The following is a 13,571-nucleotide window of genomic DNA, read 5'->3' on the forward strand; positions in this document are numbered from 1 at the left end:
CTTCACTCCAGCTTTTGGATCCCTCTGTGGGCTCTGGTTTCGCCATACTCATTCGTATTCTTTATTAGTATTTATGAGTACCATGTACTAGTTACTGAGCTGCGTGCATAGAATACAAAGACGACTGTGACAATCCTTGCCTCTTGTGGTAGAGATACTCAGACATAATAAATGTTGAATAATTACTGTGTGGCAGATACATTATGCTCTGTGTTATGGTTTTAGTTTGCTAGAGCTTCCATAACAAAATGCTACAGACTAAAAGTGGCTTAAAAAACAGAGATTAATTTTCTTACAGTTCTGGAAGCTAGAAGTCCAAAATGAAAGTGTTAGCAGGTTTGGTTTCTCTTGACGCTTTTCTCTTTGGCTTGCAGATGGCTACCTTCTTTCTGCGTCCTCATGTGGTCTTTTCTCTGTGTGCGTGCACCCCTGGTATCTCTTTGTCCAAATTTCCCCTTCTTGTAAGGACACAGATAGATTAGAACGTATCCCTACAACCTTATTTTATCTTAATTACCTCTTTAAAGGTTCTACTTCATTTTATTTTTTAAGTTTTTTTTTTTACTTATTTTGAGAAAGAGAGAGAGGGCGAGAGAGAGAGTGAGCGAGTGAGCACAGGTGGGACAGGGCCTGTCAGTGCAGAGCCTGAAGTGGGGTTCAATCTCACAGTGAGATCATGACCTGAGCAGAAATCAGCACACTTAACCGACTGAGCCACCCAGATGCCCCTAAAGGGTCTGCTTTAAATATAGCCACATTCTAAGGTACTAGGGATTAGAGCTTTGACATACGAACTTTGAGTGGTGGAGGGGAACCCAGGTCAGCCCCTAAAAGTTATATATATAGAGATAAATAAGCCACAGTCCTTACTATCTAGAAACTTACTCTATTATAGGAATGACAAATACAAATGACAATTATAATAGATTTTTAAGGTATAGAGATAGTATAGAGGTGGTGATTATGATTTTATGATTTTTATGATCTTGTCTTCAAGTGACCACAGATGATTATAATGCAGTTTTATAAGGTTTCTATTAGAACTATGTGCACAGTGTGAGTGGAGCACAGAGGAGAAGACCCTACATGGAGTTGAGTAAGATTGGGTAGGGCATTCATTCCAGCCTGAGAGAAGTAGTGTACAAAGTTAGAAAAAGAAAGCAAAGGTGGTTGGAGAATAGAGTCCCTAGAGTGGAGGAGTGTTGGGAAGTCTACTCTCCTCCTCGCCGAGTCTCCATTCATGAAGTATTCTCTTATGGATAAACTGTGGTCAGTACTGAGAATATACAGCTCTGGCCTCTAAGATGCCTAAATTCTACTGAGTAGAGAGTGTCCTGCAGATAACTAAATGTCATAGGAAGTTCCCCGTCTTCTTTTGATCATGTGTAAGGACTTCAGAGTTTCTTTTCTAAATGATAAGGAGCCATTGGGTGGTTTTGAGACAGAAGGTGATACAATTCAATTTGCATTTAAGAGTATAGTATTAAAGGCAGTATCAGTTTTGGGGTAAGGTCAAGGGAGTGCAGAGATGATGGTTAGAAGATCAATTACAATTCAGTTGCAGTGGCAGCAGAGATTGAACATAGAGGGCTTAGTGATTGATAAATTAGATATGACTGACAGAAATCAAAATGACTCCTGAGTTTTTGATCTGAGTATTTAAGGAATATGAGAAGTAAACCAATGGAGGAACAGGTTTATGGGCAGTATGCTAACTTTAATTTTGTATGTGTTAGTATGAGATAATCTTTGGTGCACCCAGGTAAAATGCAGACATTATAGAATAGTAGTTGTATATATGGTTCTAGAGGTTGGGAGACATTTGGGCAAGAAACATGGTTGGAATCATCAGTGTGTAGGAGTGAATGAGATCATGTAGTTAGTATATAGAATGAGAAGAGAGAGAAGCCTAGGAGATCCTCCTGTAGGAAATATAGATCCCAATCTCAATGTAGGTTCTTGTCTTACTGTTGGAACCTAGGGTACCTTTGTTAAATGTATTGCCCCTGCTGGGAGTGTGAACATATTTTTTTTTTAATGTTTATTTATTTTTGAGACAGAGACAGAGCATTAGTGGGGGAGGGGCAGAGAGCAAGGGAGACACAATCTGAAGCAGGCTCCAGGCTCTGAGCTGTCAGCACAGAGCCCGACGCGGGGCTCAAACTCATCAACTGAGAGATCATGACCTGAGCCAAAGTCAGACTCTCAACCGACTGAGCCACCCAGGAGCCCCGACACTTTTTTATTCTTCAACCAGTTTCATTGAGGTGTCAGTTATATAGAGTACATTGTTTTTAAAACTACATATATCTTTTAAAATCCTTAGCCTTCAAGGAATATTAAATGCTACATTCGTGGAAGATTTTGTTTTTGGTCCTTCCCATTATTAAGTAATCCTTTCATCTTGGAATCATAGCACTGTATAACTTTTCTGAGACATTTAATACCCATTCCTTTACCCCACTCCCATGACCTGAAGTAGTTACTTGTTTACATATCCCTATCCCTTGTTTTAGACTCTAGGCTGATAGGGAACAGGATCTGTGTAGGCACCTATATGGTGCATATTCTTAGCAAATGTGGCCAGTCAGTAAATTTCACTAATTGTTCTCCAATTGAAGGAGTTTCAGATTAGATAGAAATTATAAAATGGAGACATGATAACATAATGCAGATATAAGCCAATAAATACATAAAATTTCTTAATTATGAAGTAATTTGGGATGAAAAAAATCATCTCATAAAAATTAATTTTTCTTGGGGCGCCTGGGTGGCTCAGTCAGTTAAGTGTCCGACTTCAGCTCAGGTCATGATCTCACGGTTTGTGAGTTTGAGCCCCGTGTCGGGCTCTGTGCTGACAGTTTGGAGCCTGGAGCCTGCTTCGGATTCTGTGTCTCCCTCTCTCTCTGTTCCTCCTCTGCTCTCACTCTGTCTCTCACTGTCTCAAAAATAATAAAGATTAAAAAAAGTTAATTTTTCTTTAAAACCTTACTAACCTTTCATAATAATTTTATTGAAAAAATAAAACCTAGCTAATATACTACTGTTTGACAAAATACAAAAGAAACATTAACACATTGATAATAGTTATCATTTTCTTAAAATTAGTGATTTTGTTAATTTTATAGATACTCATCAATTTTCCTTATAGCCATTACTTTTTATTGAAGGCAAATGTACATGGTGATATCTTTATAGATATAAGGGGGTTGGGGCTTAGAGATTACGTAATTTGTATGCAAACTCACAAATGTTATATGGCATAACTGAGTGGATTGAGTTCTGTCTTTAAAGCAAATGTGTGTAGTTTTATTACCTGGATTTTGAGAATCTTAAGATCATAAAGTACAAGGCAAAAGAATTGGTAAATATGTAGCTTATATTCATGCACAGTTGTAAAGCAAGGATTTTAGGTATGATGTCCATGAGAGAGAGAGTCTGAACAACTACATCCAAAATTGTATACCTGTATAATTTTTCGTTTTCATCACATGCTTATAAGGATCTCAGATGACCCCCCTACATCTCCAAAAAAGATGAAGACCTAAGACATGACATCTCTTCTAGTTTTAATATTTTGTAAGCTTATGATTCTTTGCTGTGTATAAACAAAAACACAGCTCTAAGACAAGAATGATTAAAAATAATTATGATAGAAAATAATTATGATAGGCACATGAAAAATATTGTTTCCTCATCAAATGCAAATAAATTCCTTGTCCTTCAGACCAGTGGGAAATTTTTATGGAATTTTTTTTTCATTCATTCATTTCCCATTTAATTGGGAATGGAATATGGGTGGGAGGCATATATTTAAAAAGGCAAAAAGAAAGTTACTGAGTTAATTTTAGAGTGATAATATGCTAGGTAGATCATGGCTTTATATTTAATCTTACCTCTTTCTTAGCTGTTTTCAAGCTGAGGTAGAAAGTCAGTGGCAGAAAATTGTGGTATCCCCTGCACCACAAACATTGTGTTATCGGCTTGAAGGTATAGCTACTTCTAAGGGTATTTATTGTAGGTTTTTATGTGTAGTAGCTAAAATTTGAAGCAGCTTAAAACTTCCTTTTTAAAAAAAATGTTTATTCATTTTGAGAGGGAGTGAGCTAGTGAGAGAGTGTGCGCTGAGGAGGGTGGGGGGAAGCAGGAGAGGAAGGGTCCCAAACAGGCTCTGCGCTTGAACGCAGGGCTTGAACTCACGAACTGTGAGAACACGACCTGAGAAGAATTCACGAGTAGGAATCTTAACTGACTGAGCTACCCAGGCACCCCGCAACTTAAAACTTATAACAGTAGAACAATAATTTTGAAAAATTAAAACACATGCTACTTTGGATTTTTACACAGCTTTTATAGTTTGGTTCTCAAAGAATATTTGACAGTTATCAGGAGACTTCTGATTTTGGCTGTGGTGGAGTAAAAGGGATTGAATTACTCTCCTACCTGAAACAATGAAAAAACTGAACAAAGTGTATGAAAAAACAAGTTCGAAGCCATTGGATAGCAAGAAATGAAGGGCAGTGATCTCCGAAAGATGAGAAACCAGAAGTTGAGCACTGTAGTTGCCTGGAGAGTTTCCAGACCGTAGTCCAGGAAGGAAGGGCCCAGGCAGAGTCTGGAAGTGGACCTGACAGAGACAGAGCTGGGAATATAAGGAGGTCATAGTAGGTAGAGTTCTCAGAGTATAAAGAAAGAAATCTGCCCAGAGAGAGCACTCTGGAGATCAGAAGAGCCTCCTCCAGTCGGCAGCTGAATACTGATTGGTGTATACATCTGAGGAAACGACCTGAGACCAGAGAAAGGGAATATTCCTTCAAGCTCACACAGGGCTAGCAGTAGTGCAGCAAATAATTAGAGCTAATAAACCAACAAGGAGATAACATGGGATCGTAAATGAGTACACATCCAAATGAAGTGAGAGAAAGAGGGAAAAGGGAACAAAGAGCATATGGGACAGGTAGAAAATAAACAGCAACTTTACTAACAGTCACATAAATCACATTAAGAATAAACTGTCAAAAATAAACCATCTATTTTGGTGTAGTCTCAATAGCTTAAATTTGTTTTTGTTACCCTTGCCTGAGGAGACATATTTAGAAAAATGTTGCTGTGGGTGATGTCAGGGAACTTCTCTGTGTTCTCTTCTAGGAATTTTATGGTTTCAGGTCTCACATTTAAGTCTTTGATCCATTTTGAGTTTATTTTTGTGTATGATGTAAGAAAGTGGACCAGTTTCATTCTTGTGCACATAACTGTCCAGTTTTCCCAGCACCATTTGTTGAAGAGACTGTCTTTTCCTCACGTATATTCTTGCCTCTTTTGTCATAGGTTAATTTACCATATAAGTTTGTATTTACTTCTGGGCTTTTTATTCTGTTGTATTGTCTGTTTTTGTGCTAGTACCAAACTGTTCTGATTCTTACAGCTTTGTAGTGTATCTTGAAATCTGTAATTGTGATACCTCCAGCTTTGTTTTCCTTTTTCAGAGATTGCTTCGGCTCTTTAGGGTCTTTTGTGGTTCCATACACATTTTAGTATTATTTGTTCTAGTTTTGTGAAAAATGGTATTTTGATAGGGTTAGGTTTTTTGTGTTGAATCTGTAGATCGCTTTGGGTAGTATAGACATTTTAACAATACTAATTATTTCGATTTATGAGCTTGGATATCTTTCCATTTGTTTGTATTACCTTCAGTTTGTTTTCTGACTGTTTTATAGTTTTCAGAGTATAGGTCTTTCATTTCTTTGTTAAAGTTTATTTCTAGGTATTTTTTTGGTGTGATCAAAATGTATACTTTAAATATGTGTACTTTAATATATCTTTTCTATACCATAATAGATCTAGTTTTTTAAAAAAAGATTTAGGGAAGTACAATATGTGAAATAATAAATTCAGATTACACAGTTGTTGTGGTTTTTGGGTCATAAGTTTGTGAGATCTTATTCATTTATCTCCATATATTCATGATACCTCCTTTGGATATTTTTTACGTGTATCCAGACTAAACCTCTTTAAACTTAACTCTAATTTCTAACTTCTTTTCCTCCTTCTGTCTTTATTTATTCTCTAGTTTTTGCATCTTTGTGTTACTTTTCATTTTCCCATTTTTCATGCAAGAAACTAGAGAATTATCTTTGATACTTATCCCATACTTCATCATCAAGTTGTGTCATTGAGAACATATCTCAAATCTGTAATCTCCTCTTTACCACCACCACCACCACCATCCTGGTTCAATTTGCTGTCCTCTCTCACTAAAAAAAAAAAAAAAGAGTCTTCTTGATTATGTTCCTTGATTTTATTCTTGACCCCTTCAATCTAATTTCCAGGTAATAGCTAGAGATGATCTTAAGAAGATGTTCACTTAAGTCATGTTACTTCCCTGCTCTGATCTTTTTGACGTTTTTTCGTTGCTCTTAGGATAAAGTTTGAATCCTTTAAATATAATCAGGTTCCCATTTGTCTCTTGTTTATTGTATTCTTACCACAGAGGCTAGTTTTTAGTTTTTTGAAATCTCCAAGATCTTTTTACTCCAGAACTTTCTCCCGTGGTATTTTCTGAGCCTGCACTGGTTTTCCCACTACTCTTTCAGTGGCTTGCAGTGCAGGCTTTTTAGTCTTCGCTTAAATGCTGCTTCTTCAGAGAGGCCTTTTCTGACTTGTCCAATCCGAATTGGCATCCACACCAAATGTCATGTAGGTTTTCATTGTAGCTATGATTCAGGGTTTTGGGGTGTGAGGAAAGGGGTGAGGGAAGTATTTATTAATATGTGTGTATGAGAGATTATTTGATTAATACCTCTTTCCTATACTCATCCAAAAAGTTCCTTGACAGTGGAGACCTCTCTTGTTCACTACCATCTAGCCATCACCTGGTCAGTTCCTGGTACAATTGACAACACTTATTAAATGAATGTTTAGAGAAAATGTGTTGGAAAGAAATATACCAGTGTTGCCTTTTAGTGTTGCACATTGTAAGATTTCCACAATGAACTATTAGGAGTTTCTAACAAGAAAAATTATACATAAAATGTCTATACTTTTTGCCATTACTAGGGATGAAAAAGCAGATGTTATTATGAGACTTAGGGTTTTAGTTTTTGATACTTTGTAAAATAAGTGGCCTCGATAATGCTTACTTGACTTTTAATACCTTGGAGCTGCATAGCTCTACACCGTACTTTTTAGGTTGTATTGTTGATGAATACTGGCTTCTGGGTTAGGGTAAAGCAGAGACTTAGTACAAATGTTAGGTATAATTCACCTAAAAGGATGTATGTATTTCTTGCCCGGATCTACCTACAATTTATTTACCATTTTGCATTCTTTAGCTTAGTGTGTCTTGCTGTATTTTTCTAGTTCTGTTAGTTTTTTGATAGGTCATCTTTACTTAGGATATATTATATTCTTCACAGTTTTTACCAGTTTTCACTAAATGGAGAAAATTAAGATTTTCTGAATTCTCAGTATCCATCTATGGCAACTTTGGTGCTGGACATAATGGTGAATATCCTCCAAATCTCTTAAAGTTTTTATTGAAAATCATACATGTTTTTTAAAATATAAAGTAAAGCTTCGTATCTTTGAGATAATGATTTGTTAAATAGGCTTATTAGTTCAGTTGACCCTGAACAACATAGGTTTGAACTGCCTGGGTCCACTTACCATGGATGTTTTTTAGTAAGTGCAGGATAGTACTATAAGTGTGCTTTCTCTTACGATTTTCTTCACATTTCCTTTTCTCTAGCTTACTTTATTGTAAGACTACAGTGTATGATATATACAACGTACAAAGTATGTGTTAATGGACTATTTATGTTACATGTAGGACTTCTGGTCAGCATTAGGCTATCACTAGCAAGTTTTTTGGGGAATCCAAATTACACATGGATTTTCGACTGTGTGGGGAGTTGGCACCCTAACCCCCTGTGTTGTACAAGGGTTACCTGTACTTTGAAGTTCTGAAAATACAGTTCTCAGAAAATTATGAATGTGACTCAGTGGCTTATTATATTTATTTTTTACTCATCATTTAAATGAACTTGTTTCTCACCCAGAAATGCTTTTTACAATTTTATTTAAATGTTTGTATTCTTTTGTTTCTCTTTTTTAAATGGCCTTTGTTAATGTTATTTTATTTATATGTATAATAAATGTATACCAACTTTTTTTAACAGATAAAATAATTAGACACAGGGCTTGTACCCTGAAGGACACTGCACATGCCATCATTGCAGCTGAATTGGATCCAGAATTTAATAAACTCTGTGAAGAAATAAAGGAAGCAAGAATAAAAAGAGGTAAGTTCTAGAAATGACCTTGGCTACTGAAGACCAAGAGTCATTGAATGTTACTGGGTGGTGTCTCTTTAGGGTTGCTGGCAGAATGAAAATAATGCATCCTGAGGCACAGACTGTATATAATTTCTGATATTAATATGTGTCATTTAAATTCTCAAAGATACATATATTTTTAAGTTTATTTATTTTGGGAGAGAGAAAGTGCATGTGGGGGGAAGGGCAGGGAGAGAGGAGAGAGTGAGAATCCCAAACAGACTTGGCACCTGCAGCATGGAGCTCGATGGGGGGCTTGAACTCTTGAACTGTGAGATCATGACCTGAGCTGAAATCAGACACTTAACTGACTGAGCCACACAGGTGCCCCTTAAAGATATTTTACTTTTACTTTTTGTGAAAGTTTTAGTGCAGCAATGCAAATTACAGAAATAGAGTTCTGTTCAGTGAAATTTTTTTTGCAGGAGTATCTCTTTGTTAATTATTGTTTTTTTTTTCTTTTTTAAACTAAAAATTTTTAAATTGTTTTTAATCTTTTTCTTTTTTTAGAGAGAGAGAGAGAGAGAGAGAGGATGCAAGTGAGCGAGGAGCAGAGAGAGAGAGGGAGAGAGAATGCCACAAGGGGCAGAGAGAGAGACGGAGAGAGAGAGAGAAGCAGGGTCACCTGAAGTGGGGCTCGTGTTTTTACCCAAAGTGGGGCTCATGTTCACCTGAAATGGGGCTCGAGCTCACCCAGAGCTGGGTTCGTGCTCACCTGATACGGGACTTGAACTCACGGAACTGTGAGATCGTGGCCTGAGCTGAAATCAGATGCTTAACTGACTGGGCCATCCAGGCACCCTATTGATTTTTATTCTTAAAGGATTTAGATAGACCTTCATATCTGTAGAGGGCTTACTTTTTAAAAGCTTTTAGAAATACTGTTTTTGTTTTCCCTGTTGATAGTTATGTGCAGTTTTGTTAATATAAAAATAAAGAATTAGCAAATGTGGTTTGTTCATTCAATGTATAATCCTGTCCTTGAGGAACTCACACTTTAGTAGGAGACAGAGAAAAATGTAAAATGAATCAAGTACAGTTGAGGTATATGAATCGATTGGAACATGTTTATAGCACAGAGGAGAGACCTCCTGTTAAGGATCCCAGCATTTTGTCCAGAGTTTGGGGAATGAATATAGGGGTGTTGTCTCTAGTGGAGCAGAAAAAGGGAGGCAGTGACAGAGGAGGAGGCGGTATTTGTAAGCACAGCAGATAATAGCATGTGTAAAGGCACAGAGATGTGAAATAACATGGTGTACTTGAAGAACTGAAAACGGTTTGGTATTGCTGAAGCTGTACAGAATGGTGGGAAATAGAGCTCAAGAGATGAGCGGAGTCCAGGACATTGAAATTAAGAAGCTTTTTTTCTACTTCCTTAGGCCCTCCCAGGTCACCGAATCTTATAATATAGGGTCTGGACATCATAGCATGTGGCATTTTGTCTTTTTTTGGGGGGGGTGGGGGGGTGGGGGGGGGTCTTTCTTCCTTATTTGGAATGTAAGTGTTGTGAATGGTTTGTTCACAGCCCTGCTGAAGTCCCTGGAACTCTGTCCTATAAATATTTGAATGAATCAATGCCAATGCTAAGGAGCTTAGACTTTATCCTGTAGGTCAGTGTCTTTCAAAATGTATGTGCCTAATACCCACATCAGCTTATTAGACTTAGTGAGTTAGATTCTCCGAGAGGAGTGAGGCTGAGAAATCTGCACTTTAACAAACTACTCAAGTGGTTTTTTTGTACGCTAAAGTTTGAGAATCATCGCCATAATGTGTGTCATTGAAGTATTTTAAGCTGTGGAGTGAATTGGTACATTGCTATGGCAGCAGGAAAATAGCAAGGTCTCAATGTGGCAGGATAGGAAGATGAGAGACAATTTAAAAAACTGTTGGAGCCAGTTTGGAAAACAGTTGGGCAGTTTCTAAAAAATTAAGCATAACATTTACCATACGACTCAGTGATTCTACTCCTAGGAAACACCCCAGAGAAATGAAAACACATGCCCATATAAAGACTATTCATAACAGCTAAAAACTGGAAAGAACGCAAATGTCCCATCAGCTGGTGAATGGGTAAGCAAATGGTATACGGATACTGCTCAGCCACAGAAAAGAACCAAGTACTGATACATGGTACAACATAGATGAACTTCAGAAACATTATCCTAAGGGAAAGAATCTAGTCACAAAAGACCACCTGTGTGTGATTCCATTTATGTGAAACATTCACAAAAGACAAGTCTGTGGAGACAAAGGGTAGATTAGTGGTGGCATGGGATAGTTATGGTGATTGCATAGTTCTGTAAGTTTAGTAAAATCATTTAATTTCATGCTTAAAATGAGTGATTTTTATGTTATGTAAATTGTACCTCAGTAAAGCATTTGGAGGAAAAAAACTGTTAGAGCTGTCCAGAGTTTTAATTATTGAAGAGGGCATTGTTAGGGAAGGAAAAGTCAAAATTGGCTGCCATATTACAGGTTTAATGACTTAGTAGATGCTAATACTACCAATAGAGATAGGGAATAACTCCATAGAGATAGGGATGAACAGGTTTTTTTGTGGAGAAAGATAAACTAGTTATCTTTAATTCGACCTATCTTTAGGATATCTAGTTGGAGATATCAAAGAGGCAGTTGGATATATGGGTCAGAAACTCAAGACATGCTTGGGGTAAACATGGATTTGGGAATTATTATGTAGTGGTAGTAGAAGCTGAAGGCATGAATGATACTTTATGGTCGAAGGTATAGATCAGAGTGAGAAGAAAAGGGATTCCAGAGACAACCCTAGGAAACATCAACATTTAAGGACCACCTAGAAGAAACAAGTCTAGTGAAGGAAATTGAGATGGAGTGGTTACTCTTAGGAAGATAATATCGGAAAACCAAACTTACTGCAGTGTGGTGTGACAGGCAGCTAACACCAGCTAACCCATTCACGTGAGTGGGGTTTAATGGACCAACAGACACTTACTACATTCTAAGATGGCAGAAATAATGACTTTCAGACCATACATTATCGTTGTCCTACAGTCATAAGAATGTGTGCCTTTGCAAATTAAACCGAGTAAACGTAGGGTTCCTTTAAGGATTATGTGTTAAGCATGGCCTGCTAGGTTATTTTGTTATGATTTTATATCTAATTTCTTTTCCATCTTAAAACAAACGATGCTTTTTTCATCCAAATTACAAACTGTCCAGGTATAATTAATGACTAAAACTTAGTTCTATATTTCAAACTTTTTTTTTTTTTAACTTGTTGGTTTATGTAGCTAGGAATATTTAAATGGGTGTTGCTTATCTCCTGCCTGCAGGCTTATCGGTAACAGCAGAACAAATAAATCCTCATGGCACTGGAGCTCGGAAGACAGAAACTAGAGTTGAAGAGGCATTTCGGCACAAACAAAGAAATCCATTGGATGTCTGGCACAACTCTGCAAATAAATGTGCATGTGAGTGTTTGAGGAGACCCTGTTATCCAGTAGTGGGGACACCTGAGAAGGATGCAGATTTGTTAGGAACTGGGGACACAAACCAGGTGCTGTTGTTTCCCCACACATCTTCCCAGCTCTTCTCTGTTCAGAGGGGAAGAGCTTGTGGGGTCGGATGCTGAATGAGGAACATGCTTCTCTAACCGTATTTGCTCTTTTCTGTTTATATTCAGTACTTGCGGGTGTTGAACTAGGTTTGAATATTTTCAGTTTTAAACTTTGGATTTGGGGTAGAGATGTGGAGCCAACAGACTTTTCATCCACCCCTGCCTCCAGTCCTAACCCTTGCTCTATAATGTACCAGATATTCTCTTTATGGTGGAGAGTAGAAACTTTGACTTAAGGGAGTGGCTAACAGTAGGAGGTTCATTTTTCTGAGAGAGTATCTTGTCCTCACTTTGAAAAATGTGTACAGCCCTTTTAATCTATTTTTGTTTAAGTGAGATACACTTAGGGAAAATTTAGTACTAGTTCTAAGTTTTCTTCACTTTTCCTCATTCATGGTGATATATAAGATTTCCAGAAGACAGATGTTAACGAACACAGCATCTTCCTAATACAGTCCATATGTTTCACTGAGGTTAGCCATACTGTTCTGGTATAAAAGTGGCAATACTGTTGAAACTGTCAGTAAAGCTGGCCATAATATGTTCGTTCACCAGTGGCATTGACTTCGAATGGATGAAACATACTCATTGTTTTAGCTTTTGTCTTTGTGATAAGTGGCATTCATATGTGAGAAATTTTGAAGGATTTAGTAGTATATTTGGTTCCATGAAACTGATTAAAGCTATTTGGTGTAGTTGTATCTTGGATCATCATCTGGATTATAGAACATAGCACTCTAAGTTAAACTTTGAAGTCCTGTACATTCTCTATATCTGATGCAAATATTTACTAACTAAAACCCATTGAAAATTGGCTTTAAGCAGTTTAAGTTCCTTTAAACATTAAAATGTTATTTTAATCTACAAATGTGAGTTTTGTTTTCTCTTACCAGTAGATGGCATATGTGACTCATCATTTGTCTGTTTTTACATTAAGTTACTTGAATTATAGATCTAAATATCCCTAAGGGAGAGTTGCTTTCCTGAGGTCTTAGTTTTGGAAACAAGCTCAGAGAGGCTATAAAAATTGACTGTAAAGATTGTGCCCCTGTGTTGGTTTTTTCACACAAAGTGTCCCGTGAAAGAAAGTGGTATGTTAAAGATTAGTTCCATAAGTGTATATACTACCATATGCCAGGTGCTGTGGAGCTACAGCAGCGCCTAACACAAAATTCCCTATTGCTGTGGAGCTTATATGATCAAGTTCTCTTATTTCGCCAAAATCATACTAACCACTAGAAATAATTCTATAAGGAGGGGAAAAATATTTCTAGTTTGACATCCTCCCAAGTGAGAACATTTTTTTGTTGTTGTTAGCTGGGATGAAAGTGTTAGAAATAAACTTGCTTCAGTAGGCCTTCTACAGCCTTTGCTTAGTGTACTACAGATCAGACAATTGAGCTGGCTCTTGATTGAGCAGAGTTGAGCTGCTACTTGTTCTAGAGTTCTGTAGCTTAGTGAGGAAGGGAAAGGGGAACCTCTTGTACTTTTGGTTGCACAGTTGGAGAATAAGTGAGGTCACACTGTCAGGAGTGACTTGTCAGGTAGTAAAAACCTAACAGCTCCACCTTTTAGAGAAAGAACAAGGTGAATTTTTTTCCCCATTTTTGACGTGTACTGGATTAGTTTTTCATATAGTTAAT

General features: G+C 37.2%; 1 protein-coding gene across 2 annotated transcripts in view; it reads left to right on the top strand.

Moving 5' to 3' along the window:
• The window catches only part of ATAD2B (ATPase family AAA domain containing 2B), a 164,441-nt gene that overhangs the window by 139,974 nt on the left and 10,896 nt on the right, over positions 1-13,571 (top strand). For both annotated transcript variants that reach the window (XM_019450753.2, XM_053891118.1), the window contains exons 23-24: positions 8,178-8,300; positions 11,645-11,782. In XM_019450753.2, the coding sequence (XP_019306298.1) occupies positions 8,178-8,300; positions 11,645-11,782 (261 nt within the window). The remainder of the gene's footprint in view (positions 1-8,177; positions 8,301-11,644; positions 11,783-13,571) is intronic.

The sequence above is a fragment of the Panthera pardus genome, unplaced genomic scaffold (genome assembly GCF_024362965.1).
Source record: "Panthera pardus isolate Hobbes unplaced genomic scaffold, ASM2436296v1 HiC_scaffold_26, whole genome shotgun sequence".
Classification (NCBI taxonomy): Eukaryota; Metazoa; Chordata; class Mammalia; order Carnivora; family Felidae; genus Panthera; species Panthera pardus.